The 25903-nt window shown below is 27.2% G+C and overlaps 4 protein-coding genes and 1 long non-coding RNA gene across 9 annotated transcripts in view; 1 reads left to right on the forward strand and 4 right to left on the reverse strand.

Moving 5' to 3' along the window:
* LOC122569725 (ATP-binding cassette sub-family G member 4-like) overlaps positions 1–8016 on the reverse strand; it is a 23888-nt gene extending 15872 nt beyond the window's left edge. Inside the window, exon 1 of the mRNA XM_043731226.1 lies at positions 7726–8016. The gene's annotated coding sequence lies outside the window, so the exon portion shown is untranslated. The remainder of the gene's footprint in view (positions 1–7725) is intronic.
* Positions 8017–11576: 3560 nt separating this feature from the next.
* Positions 11577–13248, reverse strand: LOC122569025 (60S ribosomal protein L9). Of its 2 annotated transcripts, XM_043729467.1 has the most exons (4): positions 13114–13248; positions 12303–12441; positions 11781–12108; positions 11577–11698 (listed from the first exon to the last, which is right to left on the reverse strand). In XM_043729467.1, the coding sequence occupies exons 2-4, from the start codon at positions 12438–12440 to the stop codon at positions 11592–11594; spliced, it is 573 nt and encodes a 190-aa protein (XP_043585402.1). In that variant the 5' UTR covers position 12441; positions 13114–13248; the 3' UTR covers positions 11577–11591. The 2 variants fall into 2 exon arrangements, with proteins under 2 accessions (XP_043585402.1, XP_043585401.1); XM_043729466.1 differs by lacking the exon at positions 13114–13248 and having other exon boundaries at positions 12303–12460.
* Positions 13249–13574: 326 nt separating this feature from the next.
* LOC122569026 lies at positions 13575–14769 on the forward strand. The gene is made up of 2 exons (XR_006317300.1): positions 13575–13859; positions 14127–14769. It is a non-coding gene; the product is annotated as an uncharacterized LOC122569026 (long non-coding RNA).
* Positions 14770–15588: 819 nt separating this feature from the next.
* LOC122569021 (inner nuclear membrane protein Man1) lies at positions 15589–21535 on the reverse strand. The gene is made up of 11 exons (XM_043729460.1): positions 21368–21535; positions 20364–21073; positions 20174–20276; positions 19688–19899; positions 18747–18961; positions 18540–18668; positions 18315–18444; positions 17689–17965; positions 17291–17512; positions 17044–17228; positions 15589–16742 (listed from the first exon to the last, which is right to left on the reverse strand). Exons 1-11 carry the CDS (start codon positions 21532–21534, stop codon positions 16615–16617), a joined length of 2478 nt encoding a protein of 825 aa, XP_043585395.1. The 5' UTR covers position 21535; the 3' UTR covers positions 15589–16614.
* Positions 21536–22303: 768 nt separating this feature from the next.
* Positions 22304–25821, reverse strand: LOC122569022 (mitochondrial-processing peptidase subunit beta-like). Of its 4 annotated transcripts, none has more exons than XM_043729463.1 (9): positions 24882–25821; positions 24545–24805; positions 24311–24482; positions 24083–24239; positions 23774–23985; positions 23558–23701; positions 23345–23490; positions 23072–23275; positions 22304–23009 (listed from the first exon to the last, which is right to left on the reverse strand). In XM_043729463.1, exons 1-9 carry the CDS (start codon positions 25017–25019, stop codon positions 22869–22871), a joined length of 1575 nt encoding a protein of 524 aa, XP_043585398.1. In that variant the 5' UTR covers positions 25020–25821; the 3' UTR covers positions 22304–22868. The 4 variants fall into 4 exon arrangements, 2 of the variants coding, with proteins under 2 accessions (XP_043585398.1, XP_043585396.1); XM_043729461.1 differs by having other exon boundaries at positions 22304–23030; XR_006317298.1 differs by having other exon boundaries at positions 22875–23009; positions 23365–23490.
* Positions 25822–25903: the final 82 nt, after the last annotated feature.

Genomic DNA, 25903 nt, shown 5'->3' on the forward strand with positions numbered 1-25903 from the left:
TATTAACAACAATCATTGTTCCAGAAGTTAAAGCTGAACTCTGGTAACGTCTACTTATCTGTTTTACTTGGAGCTCTAATGATTTTAAAGGCTAACCAATCAGAATATAAAATTACCTAACCTATATCGTTAGTAACTGATAATTGAAAACGAGAGAAAACAGGTTTAACGAAGGTTATCTTAGGATTATAAATTTTTCTACAATTACAATGTAGATACTTTTTACTATAAATGTAACATATTACAAATGTAACAATGCAAGTAATAAATTAACTCTTGCTATACAGAAAGTTTATCATTCGTATGCAAACGATGCATTTCCGAGACAATAGCCATAAATTACAATGATTGGTCGAAGTACATCGCAAATCTAATCGCACAAAATGAATCAACAATGAAAGTCCAATGGAGAGATCGTTAAAGATCCAAGCCGGCCGTTGTTTACGTAGAATGGCATAAATTCAAGTTCACATTTATTATTCCTGAGACGATAACAATATACAGCGATCTATCTTGCATATTGATTTCTTTGTCAATCGGTTTCCTTGACAACTTGTGTACACGTTTCGAATGTTCTTAGAAATTGCTTTTAGTTAATGTCAGTGATGATGTAACAATGCTGTAAATTGATGACAATAATGATGTAAATTGCAAACAAGTATTTACATACGTATCGATATACGTCATAAAGAGTCATATATAAAGCTATAAAACTCTAACCTCCATATGTAAAACTTTATAGGTAGTCGTATATTAACACAACTTTATCAAAAAGTTACAATTATATAATTTTTAATATATTTTTCTTTTTTCGATTATGGCTATTTCTAATTGTAATTACATTACATCGAACAATAACCTATAAAAAAATATAATCATATATTTACAAATTTAAAATGTATATAAAATATTTAAAAGTAGCTTAAAAAAACAAACTTGTATGAACGTTTTCGTTATACAATTTGAATTGGCATCCCAGTTTCCCTTCTTACGAGAATTTATCGATTGCGCTGTGAAATGATCATTATTTATGATTGCTTTCTACAAAGATTTACACAATGTCATATTTATTACATGTATTGTACTTTCGTTGGGGTTACCAAAACGTTAAGGAAGACTCTGAAGCTAATTCAGAAATTCCATCAGTCATCATCTTGTTTCTGTTTTAGTATTAATAGCGCAAAGTACGGTGGTAATCAATACACCTACCTTTGTGCTGACTTTCTTCGTAATTTGCAAAACTACATTGCAATATTTATTAGATCATCATATTGATTATTTACATGACTCCTGCTACAAATTTTATACAAATTTAATAGAAAAGATAATGATTGTAGAGCAAAGATCAATTCAAAAGAAAAAAAGAAAGATGACTAACAAAGAATATCTGCAAACATATGTGTATAATCATGCAATGAGTAAGTTTGATAGTATTATTTCGGACTTTGCATGCGGATGTCAAATTTGCAGACAAATGATTTAATTAATCAGATAACTTTGGATAATTTAAATTTTAAATTGAAGTAAATACATTAGACATTTTAATTTTACATACGTTATGTTAAAGAGTTATAATTAAATTTAATAAGAATTTATGAACTTGTTAACACCTCTACATATATAGCATGCAAAATCAGGGTTCTTGTGCAATAATTTACTAACTATCAATATTAATAAATTGAGAAACTACAAGTAGTTCTTTTATAAATTTCATAATTTTTTCGCGAAGTAAAATGACTAGGAAATTTATAATCTATAAATTTATTTGTAAAATTTAATTTCATTATTCAATTAATTAATATTATGCAAGGACATTTATTGACAGTTTGGAATAAACATTTTGTAACTTCTAAGTATCTTTTACGTTTTCAGAATGGTTCCAAATTTCACCAATATAATTACATATAACGTTCGTCTCAGTACATTATTAATAAAATTCAAAATATTTTATATCGTATATATTATAACAATACATATACAATGTATGTACATGAATATATATAAAAATGTCCTATATGTGTTCAAAAGCATTTTTGCATCACTGCGCATACTTTTATCTTCCATTTATCTCTGAACCTTTTTTTTAACTTATTATATAAAGTATATTATAAGAAGGCCTATTTATTTACATATGATCTATATTATAAGAAAAATTATCATAGAAATCTAAAACCAAGGACGAACAACAAATGAACCGCGATCTCGCAAATTTTGGATCATGAATGAAGCTTCATTAAAGAATGTACAATTTAGAAATAAATGAATATTCATGTTGCTATCAATCAGTTTAGGATCAACGATGTTAACTATGATTGTTTGAAAAACAACCTTTTAAGTTTCCATTAACTATTCATTAAGAGATTGATTGATGAGAACCAGTGATATCGTATTATGTAAGCATAAACAGGTACGTGTAATTTTTCTCTCCGATCGATAAAAAAAACTGTAATTGATATTGAAACAATATACATTGGTCATGTACTTATGTAAATATCTTGTAATACTTATGTAAATAACTTATGAATTATTTTATAATATACGTTTCCATAAGATAAGCATCTCTTTCTCTTTAGTCATATGACTGGACGATATCTAAAGTTAAAGATAACGAGACATAAAGATTGGAATTTCAAGTTTAGAAATACTTCAAACCTAATCCAGACTAAAAAAAACAGCTTTAAGTATCTTTTTATGGATACTCAAATTAATTATATAAAAAAGAACAACGAAATTTAGCAATAAAGAAAATTTATTTCAAATGATTCATTTGAAATTCGTGTTAAGTAAAGTTTTAGCTATACAAGGTATCTATACTAACAAAATTGGCCTTAGTGAATGTTTCTCTTTTCTAAAAGCTTCAGTCATCGTGTTTCCAAGGACATCAAATACATAATTACCGAAATGCTACAATAACACACAAAAAATGTTCTTTCACTTTTTTTTGTAGCTTAAATACATATACGACTTATGTGACCAAATTGTTTAATAGGAGATTTCTTTAGAAGATACTCACACTTACAAATCTTTAATGATATTGTAAATAATTATACCGAACTATTAGTATTTTATTCCTTCGAATAAATATCTCTCTGTTAACTTTATCAAGCAAGGAAATAAACTTCATACTTCCATTATTTTATCTCTGCAACATATTCTTGTAGGAAACGTCATCGACACGATAAAGCTTGACAATTACAAAAAATATATAATTTTTCAGAATTCATTTAGATTGTACGCCACTTATAAATGCTTCTTCAATGATAATACCGAGTGATTAATAACATCGCAGCAGCATGCGTGCACTACGCACAAAGTTCAATCGGTCATTTTACACAAATTTCTATGGCATATTAAATATCAATACATATTCTTTAATTAATTCCGACCTTGATACGTGATTTAACAATCACCTGATTTGGTTGAAATGTTTTTAGAAAGTGTGCGGATTTTAATGCATTTGTAATAAATTTAAAAGTTTAAAAATTCGCAAATTGTATATACGAATAAGTATACAAAAATATATAAAATATTGAAAGCAAAGTACTTTTATAATCGTTAATGGATGAAAGAAATTTCTATGTAGGTTCCATTCCTTTAATTTTAGTCACAAAAATATAAAATTGCATAAAAATAATCTACTTGGAAGAAATCGACTCGAATGAAGTTACATTGTAACTTAAAGATTTGCTATTTTTTTGGTACCTCCCACAGTCAAAGAAGAAACATCCAAATTCAGTAATAAGTTAACAATCACAAAAACCCACTAGTTACTCAATTACTTGACACGACGGATCAGATCCACAGGCTAAAAAGACATTACCCTCTAGATTTAAGCACTAGATTCAACTAGAATCAAACACACGATAAACACTTATTAAACACGACAGAGTACCACGCCAGAAAAATTTACTTATAATTCTCAATGAGAATTGATTGTAAAATTCATCCAAATAAAAAAAAAAATTTTGTTGGTACCTATTTCTTTATTCTCCTAAACATCAGGATAATGAAGAAAGGTTAACGTAGAAGAATTTCATTTAAGATTTATTTCTCAAGTTACAAAACAATTCTATTTTTCGTTAAAAATTGTTGTTTAGAATCACATTTTATTAATATCACCTATATCTTTTAACATCCTGTAAATAAAAAGTGAGGTTAACTTCATTTCAAAAAATTATTAGAATAAAAATGTAAGTTAGTTTACAAAGAAGTTTAGCCAATTATTTTAAAAAGTAAGTAATATTAAATATAATAAGAGATGTTGCGTTATTGTAATCTATATATATTAATGAATTCTTTGATATCTCTTAGGCCGGGTAAGATTTCAACTTAGGTTTAGTTTAGAAACGATATCCAAATAAATGTGTAGAACATAATTCAAGATATTACCATACTCAATCTCTAAAGGGACGAATTTAAATTCGAACATGAATTATATAACTGTACTTGTTAAGTTGCAATATTTCTTTTTGATACAGTTGTCCTTTAAAAATCCGTCAAAGTATTTTAACCATTTTTTTTTTAATTTCTCCCTCAAAGGGATAAAAGAGAAAATAGATTTTTCACTCGATAGAGTATGCTTCCCCGGCGGTCCCTTAATAGAGGGCTTTTTAAAAGCCAATCCACATGTTCATAAACATTAAGCTAAGAAACTTAAAAATGTTAGATTTAATAAAAAAAACAGGCCTTAAAGAAAAAGAAGGGAGAGGACCAACTAGGAAGAGAAGAATCCTTTCTAAAATATGCAAATTTCAATTTTTTGCCATTGTTGCTAAATTTAACGCAAACAAATTAACTTCGTATGAAGTTACGTGCTGGACGTCGTTACTTAATACATATATCAACAAAGAAAATGTTTATTTTCGATGAAAGTACATGTACGTTGTTTCATGTAGTTATACAATTTTCACTAAAAAAGTTTTGACTTCTGTTAACAACTGACTGGCTGTGCGTCCAAATGTATGGATAAATATGAGTATTCTGTGAATAATTCTTTGTTCTTAGGATTCTTTCATATTTTAATTATTTTTCCATACTTCAGAACGAGATCTTCCAAGAACTTTTACAAATAGTCGACAACTTTTAAGAATATTACATTCCATTAAATAGATCGTCGTGTAATTGAAAATTTATATAATTTATTTACGTTAAATTTGGCGCCAGATGCAAAAGATTTAAATTCATATACATATTTAAGAAAGAATTATTTTTCATTTTTAAGTGCCTTCAGTCCCTTCTCGTTATTTTTTTAGAAGTCGGTTTTATTCTTTTTTTCTCAATTTTAAGGAATATTTGATTTGAATACTTATATTGATTTGAATTGTAGTACAATCCAAATTGATATTTGACTTGATTTTCAATTTGGATTTTTTTTCTATTTCTTCAATAAATATTATATTTCAAATTTTACATGAATACCAACATGAATTTTTTGCATGAATACCAATACCATTGCATGAATAATGAGAGGAACATATCATGCCAATATTTATTTTACCTTGCAATGGTCTTGAAAAGCGAAGGCCACGGTTATGTTTAAAATGGGAATTATATTTTTTTATTCCATATTCTTGTATTCAATGCATGTATACTCTTATATTTTATGGACTACGTAAATTAAGGAATTTTTAAATTTCAAATAAGTATTCTTTTCTATGAGGACAAAAATGTTCCGTCGTTCGAAATCTGGGATCGAAACGATTTCGTGCAATTTCTAACTTCCTCGAAAGGTGCGAAGAAGTAGGACAAAACCGATAAGTCAGGACGAGTTTGACTCATTTTGCCTTCTACGAGCCTCTGATGAATAGCTTGTTTCACTTTGAACAGTATTTAACTATATCAATAGTTGCATATTTCTAACAATTTAATATAGCTATAAAAACAATTTTCTTAACTGATGAAAAATACTGAATTAATTGATTTATTAATCAATGAGTAGTTTTCAAATTTACTAAATTGTATAATAGCTTCTTTTCTTTCTTTTTCAATAAACAAGAATATGTATGTTATGAGGAAGAGAAAGAACTATCAAATTGAGTACTTACTATTATATAAGATTTTGCAGTGAAAGCTATTCCGAATCTTAACTCATGATATACGATCGTCTTTGCCTTCAAGTAAACCAAATAAGTATTTCCTTATATCTCTTATCCTATCTAATAAATATATACATTTTCTTAAACAAAATACGATATTGAAGAACATAAATGATAATAACATACATGTATAGTAAAGATAAAACGTCAAGTGAATCAAATATATCCTTATACATATAATAAATATTTATAAATGTTCCCTTTGCTTTCCAGATAATTGTCAATCTTTCTCACTTCTTCTATTAATCAAATAAGATACAAAAAGCATATACATAACAAAGACTAAATTCCAAATAAGTCAAATATTTCCTGATATTTCATTTCCCAAATAAATTTCAATCACACCTTCTCCTCACACTACTCGTAATTAAATGAAGTATAAAAAAATTGAAGATCTTAGAAAAAGATCTCTTTTAGTAAATATGTTGTCAAACAAATTTTTTATAACGAATCGTGAGTCATATAGACAACACCATATTTCTAAAAAAAAATGTTCATATTACTTTTCGAATTAACACATTGGCACTGGCACTATGAATTATACATTGTACTTTGTCCTGAGTGCTGCAATAGAAATACACTACTATCAACATACCATACATACATTGATAGATAAATAACATTTAATTTTTGCAAAATATTATACTTAACCCTCTTATAATACGGTATTCTGAAATATACATGATCGTTCTATACATACATATATACGGTACGTTATGCAGCACAGTATGCTATGATACTGCGTTATACTGCGAAAGTTGACTGTATATTGTATTTGCGCACTTTTTCTCTGACAATGTTATCTAAGCCATTCATACCGTGAACATATTTTAGTCCATACCACTTATCATTTTATTGTAAAAAGTCTAGTAAAACATGAAACATGGCTATTATGACCGTCAACGTGTTATTAACTTTTTCAAGTTTCAGTAATATGCAAATAACACTTACTTTATATAACGCATACTTCTATAAAAGTTTCTGACCAGATAGATCTTTCATTTTATATCTTCTACACGCTATTTTAATAATTTTAAGTAATAATTTACAATTCTATAATAGTGTTTATGTATTATACTGTTTTCTTTTACTTATCATATTATTTTATAATATTACATTTTATAATATTTTATAATATTATTACTTTTTACTTATATTTATAACTCGCTTTTTATCTAAACTTGTAATAGGCGAAAGTCTAACATAAGAATGATAATAACAAATAATAACAATACCGATATTATTTTAAATTCATCTAGATTTCACTTTAAGAATACAAAGCTAAAAATTTATCTGGAAATTTTTGTACGCCACAAGATTATTAATTTGTAGATTATGTATGATATCGACTTAAATATGGCACGTGAACTATAAAAATTCCAAAATTATAAAAAGTATTTCATAATAATTCATATTTCACGATGTAAATACAGGTATTGTATGAACATTGCTTGTTAATATACAGTATTGTAGAAAATAGAAATCAGATACATAACAATCATGTTAACCGTGATAATCGATTAAATGAGAAAAACAATATAAGACATGCTTTATCAGATTCAAATCATATATTATCATCTTATAAAAAATGCTTTACAAAAATGATAATAAAATAAAGATATGCACTTACAGGAATGAGAGTATGAAAGATACACGAATTTCTTGCTTGTCAGCTTTCACTGAGTAACTTTAATGCACCACTTTCATTTCACGTGTAATTTGGTGGTCAGGTTGAAACACGTGTGTTTAAGAAGACGGCTGGAACACAAACTTATGACTATAAGAACCGAAACAAATGTGTCAGAGACATAACCATTATAGAACATTCGTTGCAACAGCGTAGAGCACATACACGAAAATGCAAGCGCTTACTGCTTGCGTACTGCTTACTACCGTCGAATGCCGCTGATCGACTCTCATGTTCTCCCTTTACTGCCTTCCCCTATCATGTTTTTATTCCCCTCTACATATTCGCCCGCCGATCAGGAGTCTATCACGCCCCCTCTCTTTTTCTATTTCACACAACGATTCTCAAGTAGGTACTTTACGCTCGTTTACTCAATACTTGTTTTTTACCAGCGCTTTGTTTTATAGAAAACGAAGATGAAAATTCGCGTTTTAATTAATTATTGATTATTTAGTATAAATTATTTATTCATTTTATTAAAAATTTGTTCGCGGTATAGCCAAATTTTTCCATTATTTATTTATTAATTAAAAGTAAATTTATATATATATGAAATAAAATATGTATGTATATATTTATTAGAAATATTCTCTCCTTCCAAAATTATGAGATAATCGAACTTTTTTATTATTTATTTATTTGTTTAAAGTGAATTTATTTTGTGTGTGTGTGTGTGTGTGTGTGTGTAAATTTATGTGTGTGTGTTCATTAGGAGAGAATGAAAGAGAGAACAGAGAAACGATACACATAATTGGCGCATTGGTACATTTTAATGTATGAATACTGTAGGTCTAATTATAAATTAAAATTATATAGAACAACAAAACTTTTAGGAGAAGGTGGGAGCACATGCACTCACACGCACGGAGAGATAGGTCGACACGAAGCTTAGTTGTAACAAGCCGAGAGAGAGTATAGTTTGTATATTGTAAATGTATATAGAATAAGGTAGTTAAGTCAACGTAAAGAAATGACAGTTGATGTAGTTTGTAAGGAAAGATATGTAATCGGAAGTCTTGTAACCTCATTGAGGAATCGATAAATGTAAAGAAAACTATACTAAAGAAGACTATAAAGAAGACATGTATAGATATCTATTAAAATTAAATAATCTGTGGAACTAATACAAATTATCTATTCACTGCCCCTAAAATTTGATCGTGAAGTGCTCAACATTTTCTATGAGACAGACAAAATTTTATTAATTTTTTATTATTGTTTATTATTTTTTTATTTATATTATACATGACAGAAATATATTTTCTATAAACGTATTTCATAATTAATATAAATTTTTTATTCATTGTATCTATGATCAAATCATGAGGTAATATCCATTCTTATATGCTAATTAATAGGATGAAATGTTTTAATTTGTATAATTTTATCATAATGCCACTTTTACGAGATCATGATGTTTTAGCTGTTTTCTTCTGCTTCTTTTTCACATAAATTAATATAATGACTATAGTATAAAATCTATAATATAAAACCTAGTATAACAACGGAATTTATATTATAAACTTGCATTATCATACTACAAATATATATAATTACTCAATAATATTGACAATAGAAGTCAATAGAAGTATTGTTTATAATAAACTTTCGTTTATTTTTTTTATGATTTTCTTTGTCAATAGTGTGTATGCTACCTATACAACACTAACTTTAATGTAAATAGTAATTATACAATGGATTTAATAAATTTAAGATTATATGAATACAATAGATATATTGGTAAGTCCATTGAAATTAATATTTAAAAAGTAAAGTTTAATTTCACCAACTTTTTTATCGATTAGTTATTTACATTACGTAGAGTTACGTTAGAGTTAGAGATAGTTACGTACATTACATTATTAACGTAGTCATTTGTTTCAAACAAATTCAAAATTATGTCAAACAAGAAATTATTGATTATTAAAAACATCAAGGATTTCATAAATATTTATAAATTGATGAACAATTGTATTTAACATTTTTAAATTATAATTTTTTGTTGACCATTCCTGGAAGGGAATTTAGTATACGGCATGTCTAGTATTCGCATAATAATAACTTTTTAAAAAATAATCGTATAGTTACTGTTTTGATCACTTATTCAAAAAGATTTCAGATCACACAACCATTGAGAGACCGTGCATGATGTTTCCGTTATATTACCAATTCAGATCGTGCAAATTTTTGTTTCACAACTGAAATTTTACCATTCACCATCATATATCACATATACAACAAAAATTTCTATTATTTCTCACATTTTTTACAATTAATTATTTATATAGTTGTAATATCGTTACAGTTTCTGTTATTATTTAGAAAATATTAAAAGATTATAATGTTTGAAACACCAATAAAAATATTGTTCGATGAAAGATAAAAATATTTTCATTTTTCATGAACAATAATATCTCTGATAATTTTTTTCGATTACCTAATTTCCCACTATTTTCAATCTTCTCGATGGTTTCCTTGAAAAATATTCAATGCACGACTTTCTTTAATCTCCATATTACTAATAGCAGTATAGTACAACAGTAGTGTAAGATAATAATATTTGGTGTATAAGATTCACGTAATATCTTCACTAAATATCATTTTCATGATTCTTTTTATTTGTTCGTTAAAGGTTAAAGAGTTCTACCATATATAAATATTAAATAAATTAATTTTTGGATTTAACAATAACAGAGATATATGTATATGAATTTACTTTTTAAATATAACTCAAATCGGTTATATGTAAACGATCTAAGAACGTTAGTATCCGAGTCTTAATATATAAAGTAGGTTTATCATCAATTTCAAAAAATGTAGATTACATAAAAAATTGGTATGTATGAGGAAACTATTTCATTTCATTTGAATGACTACAATTAGAAAATGGAAAAGATAAACTTTCTCTTAATTGTCAGAAAGTATAATATTTACGAGTATATAATCGTTTATTAATTACTCTGACACTGTAAGAAAAAAAGGACAAAGTCAATGTACCATCAGTATAAAGTTTTCTCACGTCACAAAGAATAGAAGAAAGAATCTCATCAAAGAAAGATACAAAGATACTTTCTCGATTAAAAAGTATCATTGCAATGTGCTTTTTTTTTAATTACAATGGTATTCGAAGATAGTAATAGTTGAAAGACTTATATTTTATCATAAATTTTGATATCTTCATATTTAATAATTGATAAATTATGCTCTATTTATCAATGATTATCATCTTTAGCTTCTATCTAAAATTATTTATTATATAGATCATTACGACAATAATATCCAAACAGATTTATCTAATTTTTTTTTATAAATGATTGCATTACTTAATCGCTATATTGCATATTAAATTGTTATATCATTCATTATGATGTCAAATTTAATATGTATGTATACAATCAAATAACCATTAATAGACCTCTATTATCAGAATGTTATACTATACTACCACATTGAGATTGATTCAGAATGGCCATTGACTTCCTAACCTTAGAATTTTTACCAAGCTTACCTACGTGCCGTTAGCTTCCCTCTCCTTAATTACTTAAAATTATTACTTTACATATCTATCTACATACTATTTTCTCATACATATATCTAAGTACATGAAAACTTAATCTTCTCCTGTAAATACTTTTTGATCTTGTCTACAGTCAGTCTGCAAATACATTTCATTATGAAAAATATAACTTTATTATGGCGCATTAACAAAATTTCTATATTCCATAAAAAATAGTATGTTTATTCTATGCACAAAAGGTCATTAACAAAATACATATTAATAAAAACTGCATTCATATTGTGAATAACATTTATTCATCATCTTGTACAACTGTTGTTTTTTCTGACACATAAAGACCATCCAAAAACTTCCTAATGTCCTTGTTCTTTACTGTTGTTGATTGCTGTATAAGAGCAGCTGAAAGTAATCATTAATTATAATTTACTCATAACAAGGATTTCTTTTCTGTATAGATGTATTAATTCAAATGGCTATTTACCAGATCGAGAAACATCTTCTAGAGAATTTCCTTCTATTATTAATTCGTCTTTCTGTTTAGCTGAATTCGCAACAGTCACTCCTGGTGCCATCTTTACACGACGAATGTATTTTTCACCCAGGAAGTTACGGATTTCAATAACTGTATTATTCTCTGTAATAACACAGTTAATGGGGAAATGAGCATATACAGCTCTCATTTTGTATTGGTACCCTTTAGTCACTCCCTTTAGCATGTTTTCAATGTGAGAACAGACTGTACGGACAGCAGCTAGTTCCTTCTTTGTTCCAAACCACTTTTCAACTTTCAGTAACCTTGGACTTACCATCTGCAAAAGAAATAATATACTGAATAACAGTTCTAAATTATATTATATCTTATTTAGTATACTGTGTTAATCAGATACAGATATATCATTTATTAAAGAAATGAAGGGGAATCCAAAAATATCATCAGATATAATCTAAGTTTAAATATTTTTGTATTACCAATTATTTAAACTAGTTAGGTCTCTTTACTTACACGAATATCAAGTGCAAGGTGCTTAAAAGAACGTTTAAGAACACCCCTTGGTCCTTTCACAGTAACCAAGCGGGACTTGACTGTAACAGTCAGTCCCTCAGGTATTTTCACTGTCTGATTGGTCACAATTTGCTTCATCCTGAAACACATAAATATATAACTATAATACATGAAACTTTCTAACATGTTTAAGAATTTGTATATAAAATATTTTTATTTAACTTAATTTTTAACCACAGAATAACGTTTACTGCAATTTGAGTACGCAAGTATCATTTCCATGTAACATGGAAATTATTTATAATGTTCACTTCAATTTAATATGTTCCATATTTTGCTTGGTAAGATAATATAAAAACAAAAACAGAATCAAATACATATAATATATATATATGCTTTATTATTGATATTTATACTTCCTAGTATTTGTTTTATAATATACAAAAAATTTGTAAATTATGTATTGGAACATCAAGTCAAACTGTCAAAAGATTTAAATATTATATAGATAAAAAATAATACATGACTATCTCCATTTTTAAAATTACAATACTAAACAATTTATATGCATAAGTATATCATAACACATTTACAGGAAAGTTTTGCTAATGAAGCAGATATGTTAGGAAAACTGAAAAGTAGGGTTATACGCAATTGTGATCAAAATGATCATTTTCCAAAAATATTACTTAGCCTTGCACAAACACGACAAACGATATCGAATAACACATATAATATGTCACAACATTGATTGCATTGCTAGATTGTTTCGGATTTCATGAAAAATGTTTTCTAGCCAAAATTTCATTACCTCGCACACGCTACAGTACAACCGGAAAGGACTGAAGCGTTGAGAAAGCATGTCTGTTGTATTCTTGAATAAGTAAAATATATAGATAAACATATATATAGTGTTTTATTCTAACCATTTATCCCAATTCACTCTGCAGATGGCGTATTTCACATTTTTCGAAATATCTTTTATTATGCAAAATTGTAATTTTACATGCAAACTATCAAATTGAGAAATATGAAATGTTTTTTAATTTGATATAAAAATAACTATTGTGCTGTGATAAAAAAATAATTTAGTACTGTCAAATATCTTTTTCACATGAAATATATCTTTTTATAAAATAACTATTCTTGGATATGATATCGTTCGTTACTTCTTCATTTATAAATAGTAATTATTATAAATTTTTAAAGAAATTCTCGAATAACATTTTAAGAGAAAACAATCTATGATCTACCTTTTTCGTGGTCAAAACTTAAAGCAAAATTTTTGACTGTAAAATAGCCGACTATGTTACTGAAGAAGGTAGTGCCAGTACTAGTGTCTTTTGTGCGTGATTTTAGTTTTGCGACTTATTTTGCATTATACATAAAACATGAGATATGTATCACATACAAAAATTGAAAGTGAAAAATTAGCCCAACATTGTGAAGAATATAGGATACTTTTGTTTAAGAAATAAAATATAGTTCTTTGGTTATTTCTCGGAACCAATAAATATTTTGAGTAAATCTTAACATACTTAAACGTTTTAAATTCTTGTAAGTAAATTCATTATGTATGATATATATTTGTTGTATATATATATATATATATGTATTACGCTATATTTCTCACTATTAGTTTTCATCACACAGATTATTTTATTACAATTCTAGTAATTATTTAGTAAATTACAATGAAACAATTTTTCCTCTTCATATAAAAAATTAGTAATATTATTATCTTGTCTTTCTTTCTTAATCAAATAATATGTGATGTCATGTTTGGATGCAAAGAATACATCATTAAGTATTTTTATTTAAAAGGAGTAAGCTTGGAACAATCGATGCAAAAAGGGATTACAATATATGAAAATAAATATGAAGATCTTGCCATGTTCAATACACTGAATATTGAAGTAAATGATATATTGCTAGAATTATTCATAAATTATTTTTGTTCAAACATATAAGTAATTTTAGTTGTACAACAGTAGGCTCTAATGTTTAGACTATTGAATAATATTTTTAATTGAATATTTTGTTGGTATAATTTCTTCCACTAGAAAACATTTTGAAATTTTTAAAAAGATACAGAAATATATGTATTAAATATGGATGATAAGCACCAAATAAATTTTGTTGTAAAAGAATGTATAACAGATATAGATATTAAACAAGAACAGCCAAACACATATGTCTCTAGTAAAGATAACAAAACATTTGTACAATCAAATGAAACATTAGATAAGAAAGATTTGTTGATAGCAAGAGCAAATTGCTAAACAGAAAGAATGTATATCGTATTATGAAAGTATAGTACAGCTTATAAATTGTAAACTCATGAAATTGAAGAAACTTCGGAAAACTCGTTAATTGTTGAAAGAACTTGATTTGTAACTTTGGTAAACAGAATATAGTTGTTCCTTGAAATATTAAATATAAATAAGTAAAATTTATATTAAAAATATGCATATTTTTTATATTTATACTGACAAACATATGTATATATAATAAATCCAATGTTTCAATAATAAATATTATAATATTAAGATGTAAATGTATGTAACAATCAATATATGTATCATGTAGAATTTCATGTTTATTAAAATTTTTTTAAATTCCTCTTAATACATAAAAATTTAAGGTGAGCTAAATTTTTCTTAAAGGTAAAACTTATTCAATTTGTATGTATAACTAAGAGGTAATACTATTGTTACACAGTGAATATACAGAAATTAAATTATATAAAATATAAACACACATCAGATAATCTTGAAATCATTATGAATAGAAATTGTTTATTGTTACTACAATGTAACTATTATTAAATGTACTGTATTGTAGTATAGTTATCAAAAACTATTTTTCTTTTAAGAATTTTGTGCACTTTAGAATTGTAGATGTCTCATTAAAGATATTACTTCTTATGTGCTGTTTTATTTTGTTTTATGTTTAAATATTCTGTATATCTCATTTGTTAAAATCACATTAATTGAATAAAGTTGTACATATAATTTGCTCATTAGTATTACTGTAATTTGTATAGATTATAAAATGTTCATATAAGTAAGTTTCTTTATATATCAAACATTGTTAAATTCAACATTTTAAAATATAATGCATGATTAAAAAAAGAGATTTGTGAAATGTTTTCAATAGATAAATTATGTTGAATATTTAAAAAAAAATATTGATTTCTATTGACCTTAGTTTGTACTGTAGTACTATTTTCGACAGTATATTATTTTCATTAAATCTTTTAGTTAAAAAACTAAATAAATTTATGTCTCTGTGATATTATTTATTCTGAAGAAAATGTAACGATAAATAATTTAAAGAAGTCTGTTATTGTATACAGAACTTCATTTCTAAGAAACATATATAGATATCAAAAATCGTTAGAAAGTACACAAAATACAAAAATTTAATTTATTCATTATTTTAAGTAGCAATATACGTCGTCACGCAATATCGTGCGTAAAAGAAAATACTAAAAATAATATTACAAAATTTAAAATAAACTGTATTTTGTAATACTCGTCTACTAAAATAAAATAAATATATTTATTAGTAAGAGTAACAGAAGACAACTCTTTAAAAATTCAAAATCAGTTTTTTTCCTGTATCATTTGTCTAAAAAGTATATGCTATTTAATTAATTCATATCTGTCAAGTTCAACTACAAACTAATGTTGCGAATGAATATAACGTATTATTCTAATTTATTGAATGTTAATAAGGTGCAAGCATCGTTAATAATTTAGAGAAAAACTACTGCCATATGTGGGAGGATTAAATATTACGCGACAAATTAACGTTTCTTTAACGCACAAGGAAAATATATCACATAGCACAGAAATTTAGATATACATATTATCAACATTGTATATTGCTACTTGAAAAACGTTTACAAAATGCAGCGCTGAAAATTACGTCTTCACACTTATTTTACAGCAGTTTTATAAATAGTATAATCGTTGAGTCTCGTATTCTTTTTCGACTTTCTTACCTTAAAAAAGGTGATAGAACATAATAATATACACGTTACAAAATCAAAATGAAAATGCTTATAAAAAAGTCTTTGCTTATTCGATTCTTAGAATTCTATCACACAATCGCGAGTTCTTCACAGGCTCTATATTTCTGCGCGATAGTACGAAATTCTATACTTTTATAGAGCAAAAAATAGAAGTTTCACGAATTCTGGTCCGCAAACAATCATTTCAGCGGCGAAAATTCAAATTCTGCTTGTTATTCATATGTATACAAGCAAAGAGGTATTTTGTCATTTTACATCCACATGGCATTTCTACTAGTAATCAGCTTGCATAGATAATCGTTGATTATTACTTGGCTTCAACGGCGTTGTACAACGACGTGCGTCTGGAAATCTTTCGTAATATCTCTCCAATCTCAGGTACTTCACAGTTACTAAATGACCTGGAAGAGATAATATTTATATATATGTATAATATTCATATAAAATAATATAATATATATACACACAGATATACATATATAGGGCGCCATAAAAAATCTTAATGTCAGATGGAGAGAAAGGATCATCAGCTGATTCACTGATACCAATATATTTATTGCTATTGTACATTTTTGTACAGGAATATTTTACATCATTTTGATATCTAGAATCGACCCTATAAATATTCCTCTCATATTTTGCAATATGCCCTATATAGATATATTAAGAAACATTATATTAAAAAATTGTGTAAATACTTACCATCAAACCAACATCCATGTAAAGCCCTATAAGCTTTCCCTGCATCTTCTTGTGACATACACTTCATGTATACACAACCTTCTCGACTACCACGATCTATACGGATATGAAGAATTTTCACGCCCTCTCCGCATTTCTCTAAAATAGCATCTTGTACCTTTGTTTCCCAATCATCTTCAAATTCTCTAAAAAAATATATGTTTTCATACATACAAGAAATATGAAGAAATATTATTAAAATACTTACACATCAGCATCAAACATATGCCTTATCTTCAAGCAGGGTGTCGGCGAACAAGTCAAACTATTGACAGAACCTTCCATTGTTTCAAATGCTTGACCTTGCCATACTTTAGACTTTTTATTTAAAACAAAATTCTGGCTGTTTGATTTGTTAAGACTGTTGTTAGGTAACCAACGCCACACATGAAATTCTTCCCCTGAAACCTGTTGTACTTCTCTTCGAATTCTGAAATCATGTGGCTTTATTTAAAACATAGAAATGCATGTTAACTAATATAAATAATAAGTAGACTACAGATTTTTATGCATTTATAGGAAATTTAATGTGTTCATAGAAATATAAATTTGTATGAATATCCGTAATATACTAATTAAATTTATAATGTTTCACTAGATTTGTACCTAGATTCATTTTCGTCCAAAAATTTAACTGCTTTTTCCCAAAGTCCAGCCATCTTTTTTCGATCTTTCGGGGGTATAAGATTATCACGTACATGATTTATGGCAAGAAAACTTTCTTGCGTAGTGCCGCCAGATGATGCAACTGCCACATTTTGATGGTGCATCTCGACCATGTTAATAATGTCACTAACAAGTTTAAACACTTCTCTCTCGGTACTTTTCTTATACCTTATATACCAAACGAATAATTTCTGCATCCCTATAGCTGCTAGGAGGCCTGAGAATATATTGCAATATTATTCATATATAGCACTGAATTATTATAATATATAATAATTGAATTACTATAATATATATAAAGTACAATATATTTTCAGTCTATCATTATCACACACATGCATATTAAGCTTCGCGATATAGCATGCACAACAGAATTGCAAAACCAACATTATTAGTAATAACAAAGAGAAAATTTACTAATGCGACGTAGTTACAGCATTAAAATACTAATAAACTTGTAACAAAATATAATACTTTAAAACATAACATTATCACGTCATTATGGAACCTTATAGAGTTATATTTTCAACAAGTTTCTTCCCATAATAAGTCGGTCAAAAATTTACCAAGTGACACAATTAGAAGGGAGGAGAATATGGTGAAAAGCTTATTCTTGATAAGACATTGCATCGGCAACTCAGGATTCATAATCACCATTCCGACTTTCCCACTTAGACGAGTAGAAAATAATTTATCCTGTAACAAAAGGGTGCCTTTTTCTTTAATTTATATACATTAGAAAACGTGGAAGTAAAAAGATAAAGAATGATCGATAAACTTTTTTACAATACCAAAGAATCCAAAATGTCACCAGAGTTTCCACTATCGTCACTTATATCTATAAGAGAAATGCCCCATTTGGGATTCTTTATGACGAGTAATTGTGCGTTTTGCAAATCTTCTTTTACCTCTAAACTCCTCTGTATAGAAAATTGTTTTATATATATACAATATAACAATGTAATACTTGATGTTCCATTTGAATCAATTCAACATACCACTTTATTATTTGTAAACATTTGCATGATCTCTGAATCGGTCAAATAAGGAGTTTCACTGGAATTGTCGCATATCATGGACACAGCCTTTTTTGTTAAAATCGGTTGAAGTCGCTTCAACAATTGTAATACGGAATCTACATTTTCTTTCATTACACAGCTAGCTCCAGGTGCTTCACGGTCATCTCCAACAAAACATAATGGTATGTTGCTATCTACAAATTGAAATATAAGACTAAAAACAAAATTATCAAGAATTATAATATATATATTCTACAATATTCTTTTATTTTTGTAAAAGAGATATCGTATGTATCTTGTATTTATTTCATGCATATAAAAAAAGAGAAGAATTTTTTGAACAATTTAATCAAATGATAATAATATAAAAAAAATAGGATAAAATCATTATAATGGGAAAGGAAATAAAATATCAAAATTAATACATTGGTAATACTTATTATTTTATTATACATGTTAAAAAAAACAATACATATCTTAAACAAACTATTACGAAACTGATTATACATTATTCAATGTTAAAGATGAAATTTGTATAAAACGATTAAAATCCACAAATTATTAGAATTAATTGTAATACTCATGAAATTATGAATAAATTGTATAACAAATTAATGAAATGTAATTGAATAGAATTGTATGTTTAGATCTTGTCTTTAGAACTCGCATTTGTTATACAATACAAATTTATATATAGTACTCTTTAAAATGTTAATAATTATTTTATTCACATACATTGACAAATTTTTATTTATAATAAAAACATCGCGTATATTGCAATATTCTTGTTATTAATAATAAAATTTATTTAAAAAACTTTCCCACAAGCTGTTAGTTGAAATATATAATTTGCATTGTATATTTCTTTTCAAGTATTTCTCCATATGTATTACTTAATTGTTACGATTCTGAATACCTACCCGTTGAAAGTGATGGAAAGGTTTCTGCTTTTCCACCAAGTCCCATGTATATAACGGCAAGAATCCCGAAAAATAAAGCAAGTACCACTACCAAAATTACAGACACCATATTGTGGTTATTTCGTATATCTTCCCTATTTGTAGATGATGGTTTAAACATTCTATTCACTGTATCTCGAGATCTGTCGGCGAACGATGTCGTATGTCTGGAACTGAAGAAGATTCACTTATATAGCTCTATAATATAAATATAGCTTAATACAAATTGTATTTACAATACAATTACAGTTGATGAAACCAATATAACGAGGTCGTAAATTAAAGCGTTAAGTGGCAAAAGTCATTAATATAATTATACTTCGGACTTTTTGATATCTTATAGAAGCATTTTAAACAACAAATCATTTATAAATTTATACATAACATTTTTGCCCACAGTTTTCTATTCTGATCTCAATATATCAATTCCATCAAGTATCTACATACCTTGAACTGGATGTTGGATATAACGATCTTAGGGAAGAAAAATGACCATTTGAATCTTTTTCTTTTAGATCTGGTAAATTTGATGTAAAACGTGATGATGGACCTAAACAATAATATGTAAAATAATGAATTAGAAACTCATTAATATATACATATTGTATACTGATTATTTCAATTTAAAAGGACTTACTTTTTAAGCTAGATAAAGAAGAAGATGGTAAATTAGTAGACCTTGAACTAAGTCTCCTCGTAAATTCTGATAGGAATGGTGTTTCATAATTTGCCAAAATATCTCTTTGATTTGTGTCTGATTTCGTACACACATCTTCATTGATCGAGTGTATTGGAGAAATATTTGAATCAAAGAGTGGTTCACTATACTTATTATCTTTTATCGTATGAATAGATCTTGATTTTGAATCATAAGGTTTTGAACCTTGATCTTGATCAGAAACATTATGTTCATATGTTCTAGGCTCATTAAATTTTCCACTACTTGACAAATATTTAGGTGGAGAATATGATTTAGGAGGGGAGTATGATTTAGGTGGGGAATATGGTTTAATTACTTCTTCAACAACATCTGAATCTGAACCAGTCTCCAAACCATCTGTTACACTTGATGTCTTACTAGTTTTCATATATTTTTTCGTAGTTTTTGTTATCGTACGAGTTGTGAATTGCGAAGAACTATCATAATCCGGCACTATAGGATCCTTAAATTCAGGATGTGTTATTTTATCTTTAACTGGATTTTTTGATATGTTTACGCCTGAGGATGCTGCTACTGTTGGTGGTGGCATAGGATTTGCTAAAGTTTGCCTTCTACTACTCACTGTAGTCTTCTTCTTTTTGCTAGTTGTTGTACTTGTGTCATCATCTGTATCCTCACTGCTGTACCTAAAATTTTATTACAAAACTCATAAGCTTAACTATTATCTCAAATAATGCATAATCATATAAGAATGCATGAACCTTTCATTGGAAGAATAATTGAGTGAAGGTAAACAAAAGTAATTACAAATTGAAAATATTCCATGTTTACTGACATTATTACATTACGAAATTTAAATTAAAGATAATAGAAAAATTTAATGAAACAAATGATTTAAAGAAACATTGAGATATTGCAAAGATACTAAATAATAATAATAAATGGTAAATAATTGCAAGAATACAATAAACTAAAAGTACCTGGCAGCCAATGAATGTCGTGACCCTGTGCCGCCTCGAGTTTCCATGAGATTTTTTAGCTTCTTTAAGAGAATCTTTCTAGTGGTTTGTGTTACCGGGCCCACTGGATACCCGTACTCCATCAGTTTGCTACGCAATTCCGCATCGCTCAGGGCATCCACCGACATTTTGTTTACAGTCAAAAAGCGGCTTTTCTCAAATGAACCCGGTAGAAAATGTTGCCTCGTGCGCGAAGCTTTTGCTAGCTACTTCTATGAAGCGTAGTGACGAGTTTTGTCCAAGGGCAATCGTGCAATTGGAAAATTCACACTATCACTAAACCACACGTGTCCCACTTCTCAGGATATCATGAATATTTCACCATGATACCAAAAAATGTTAGAAAATGATCTTAGTTACAACTAAAAAATGGCGCAATTTTCTAACGGTCGTGATCACGCGCATACTCGTTCAACACCATTTCACGCTACTCAACCCTGTCATCCATAGTCATAGAATAAAGTTTATCAAGATAACCTCACTCGAAACTCACAGTTTGGTATAATTTTTTTTATTCAAATTTCTCTCGTTGAAAATCAATTTAACAATAAAGCTGTTTCTTTTTGTAATTTATTGTATAATTATTTTAAATAATAATGTAATGATTGAGTTTTCTACTCATATGATTAATGGACAAAATATTGAAAATTTATTAATTCAGCAAAATTCTTCAATGATTTACATACACATCATTGATTTGTGATTTTTGGAACAGCATATTTCGAAATGTCAATGCTCATACGCTAATTATAGAACGCACATGTAATCGCGAATTACGCATAGTCTTTATTATGATAAAAGAAAAATAATACTATAAATAAATATTAATTGATGTTTATGGAATGTCGTACTTTTAGAAATGTAACCAGAGAAGTGAAGCTTAAATAGAAATCTTTATTTCACCTAATAAATCTGTGGTCGGCAAGCGGAAGAATATAAGTCAGAATTATTAGTTTTGCAAAAGTGCACTTAAAATATCTAAAGTGCGATGTAAGATCAACTGTTGGATTTTGGATATATTATTAGAACCATATTATTAACTGTATTATTAGAACCGCAAGCAAAAGAAGACAATGTAGAATATATAAGTGTATTCTACATTGACAAAAATTTGACTTATACTTTTTTGTGAGAAATATTATAAGTATTTTCTTTTGGTATTTCGTATATTTTTGTATCTTTAATATATTATTTTATGTAATTCATCATCTAAGTTAGAATTCAAGTTTGGATCATCAATGATTCATGCGTACGTGCATTAATTTTATTATATTTCTTAAATAGTTACAAAATTACAGAAATTATTATTGAAAATATACATCATAATTGTATTTCGTGATTTTGGTTTTATTTCTAGTGAAAATGGAAAGTCTAGCTTGGGTCACCAGAAACTCACATGATACAAAATATTTGTAGATTATAAATATTTTTTCAAAGGATAATTAGTATATTACTTTATCACTTAATATCGTAATAAATACAAACCATTTTTTACATGAGTATAATCAGGAAAACCTTCAATACGGCCAAGAGCTATAACAACTGGGCTCTGATCATAGATGTATTTATGAGAAACTTCCCTTATTTTATCTGCCGTTACTTTCTGTAATATAAAGATATTATTCTGCAATAAAAATATATATTACTTAGTACAATGTGTTCTACCTCGTATTCCACAACCCTATGTTCAACAGGTTCATAACATCCATGTCTATACACGTTTTCAACAATGTCAAAGAAACGATTTACTGGATCATTTAGTATTAGTAAATCTTTTGTAATGCATTGATGAACAGCTCGAGATACTTCTTTCTGGGTTATCGTTGTGCATAATTTCATCCACTCTTTTTGTAATGCACGAACCATATACTATATAAATGTTACAAATATATAAATTGTTAAAGATAAAGCTTTTTTTTCTCGATATTTAGGATATACCAAAAGAGTTGAATAGTCACAAACGAAATAACAGCCCCAAATACTAGTACTCTGTGCCCAATGATGAAAAAAGGATTTATACATATAACATAAATCTGTATTGTATGCATAGTGGGCAATAAATGGTGCATTATGATTTGCTCCGCCTAAAAATATTATTATGAATATTACATATTAAACTATACAATAGTTAAATATAGATTATTAACTTACCATCTGACTTGTCCCAAGAACCTACAATTTCTTTAGCTACAGTAAGGGCAGTGCAATCTTCACGTTCTCTATAACTTGATCCTTCAAATCCTATTGCTGCATATCCCATTTTATTATCATCATCTCTTAATCGCATTTCAGCAGCTAAATTGCACATGAAATATTTATATAAAAACATAATGAAGTAATCAGAGAGAATAGTAAAGTTCTTTTTACCTGTGAACCGATATTCAATTGGATCTTTACAAAATCGTTGTTTGTTAGAAATTTCAAATGATGATTTATAATCCTCAATATTACATCCAAAATGTTTACAAACAATTCTCTGTAATTCTTTTAGATAAATAGATCCAGTGCAGACCATCGTCATATAACATGTTTGAAATAAACGATTACGAAATTTAATTAAATTTCTTGTAGAAAATTTTCTGCAAATGTAATATTACGATTAATGATTAAAAATATATATGACATTTATTACATAACTTTTATAATTAAATATTGTTTTTGAATTTTCATACTTACCTTACTATGTTAGTTGCAGGGTATACACTAATACCAAGAGCAGTATCCTGATATGCAATAGTTGGTAAATAATCCATTATAATTTTTTCTCTATCTGATTCCATCTCAGAAAGTTTTTCTAAAATTACAATTTTTTCTTGTGTAACATCTTTATCACCTAAAATATCAAGATATAACATATTATTATATATTTTATAAAGTTCATTCTCTTATATGTTACTAACTTACATATTACTCCATTCAAAATTATATTCGCAAATAACTGAATGAGTTTGTCTATTTTACATGAAAGCACTGTTCCATAAAAAAGAAATATATCTCTCATAGCAAGAGCTGTAACTTTTCCACCAATTTCTTCTATCATGCATTCTATTTCTTCTTTGTTACTGCATTTTGTCCTCTGTGTTGAGTATAGGAATTTAATATTAATTTTAATAAATTTTATAATATTTTTTTACTTACTCTGAAAAATAAATGTTCTAGAAATATAGCGCTACCACGTTCTTCCAGTGTTTCATACATTGCACCAGCTGGAATGAAACATCCTATGGTGGTAGTGAAAGATTTTTTATGTTCACATATAAGACGCATGCCATTATTCAAATAACAGGATTCTGTTGAGCTTTCTATATCAAAATGTGTATTTAAAGCTTTAGACATTTTTCTAGAAATGCCTTTAAAGTCCTGTGTCTTATAACGTTTACTTGAAATAGAAACAAATTCCTTAAAAATGAATTTGACATAGCATTATGTTTGTCAATATTTATAAATGACTTAAAAAAGTTAATGTAACACATACTCTTTTTATATATTTATACATAGTACTGTCTTGAATCTGAAATAAATATTTTAAAAATGCTATTCTTTTTACTTCGAATTGTCCATGCAAAACAATTCGCGTCATTATATTAAACAGAAACTGCAGTTTTACGCACATAACAATTGAAGATATACATAAATATCTTGTTTTTTTACTGTTCTTTCTAATTTATAAGAAAACAGATAATTTATAAATTTGATGAAATAGAAATTTTATTACGTGCAATGACATCGTTAACAATATGAAAAAGAAATGGAATGATGTTCTACGATATAAAAATCAATAACACAACAGTTTTTTGTATATGGCTCTAATGCTTACATAATTTCAAATATAAAATAATACAACATACATATATAAAATAATAACAAGAAATGTATGTTTTATAAATGATGACCAATATACAAAATTTTGATTATATTCATAAATAATTGTTAATGAATCAATTTGTACACATGTACATACGAAAATTACTTAATCAATAATTTTTTAAAACATTATCATCACATACCGGTAGTTTATAACTTTTATTTATTTTTTTGTAATAAATAATCTTTATAATAAAAAATCGTTTTCTCAATAGTTTTTAAATATCCTAAATATATGATCTTTTTAAATTGAATAAACTCGATGTATGAATTTAAAAAGATGTAGTAAAGTAAAAACTTATTTGGTTTCTACCATTTGTTCCTTTGCATTATCAGTACGGCACATAACACTCTCTCGCTTGCTCTCTCTCTCTCTCTCTCTCTCTCTCTCTCATTGAATAATGTATTTAAAATGCTTCATACATATATAGTGCCTTCATTTGATAATGAAATTTCATTACCATCAACGCAAAGCAATGTACCCGATTTGTTACATTAAAGATAGAAAATGCAATAATATTAGATTGCACACAAATATTTATATACAATATAGAGGAATCGTAACACATGCGCGAATAAATATATTGAACACACATGGAGGTTGTAAAATTAAAATGTAAACTTGAGATACTA

Source organism: Bombus pyrosoma, linkage group LG7 (genome assembly GCF_014825855.1).
Source record: "Bombus pyrosoma isolate SC7728 linkage group LG7, ASM1482585v1, whole genome shotgun sequence".
In the NCBI taxonomy this organism is placed as follows: domain Eukaryota; kingdom Metazoa; phylum Arthropoda; class Insecta; order Hymenoptera; family Apidae; genus Bombus; species Bombus pyrosoma.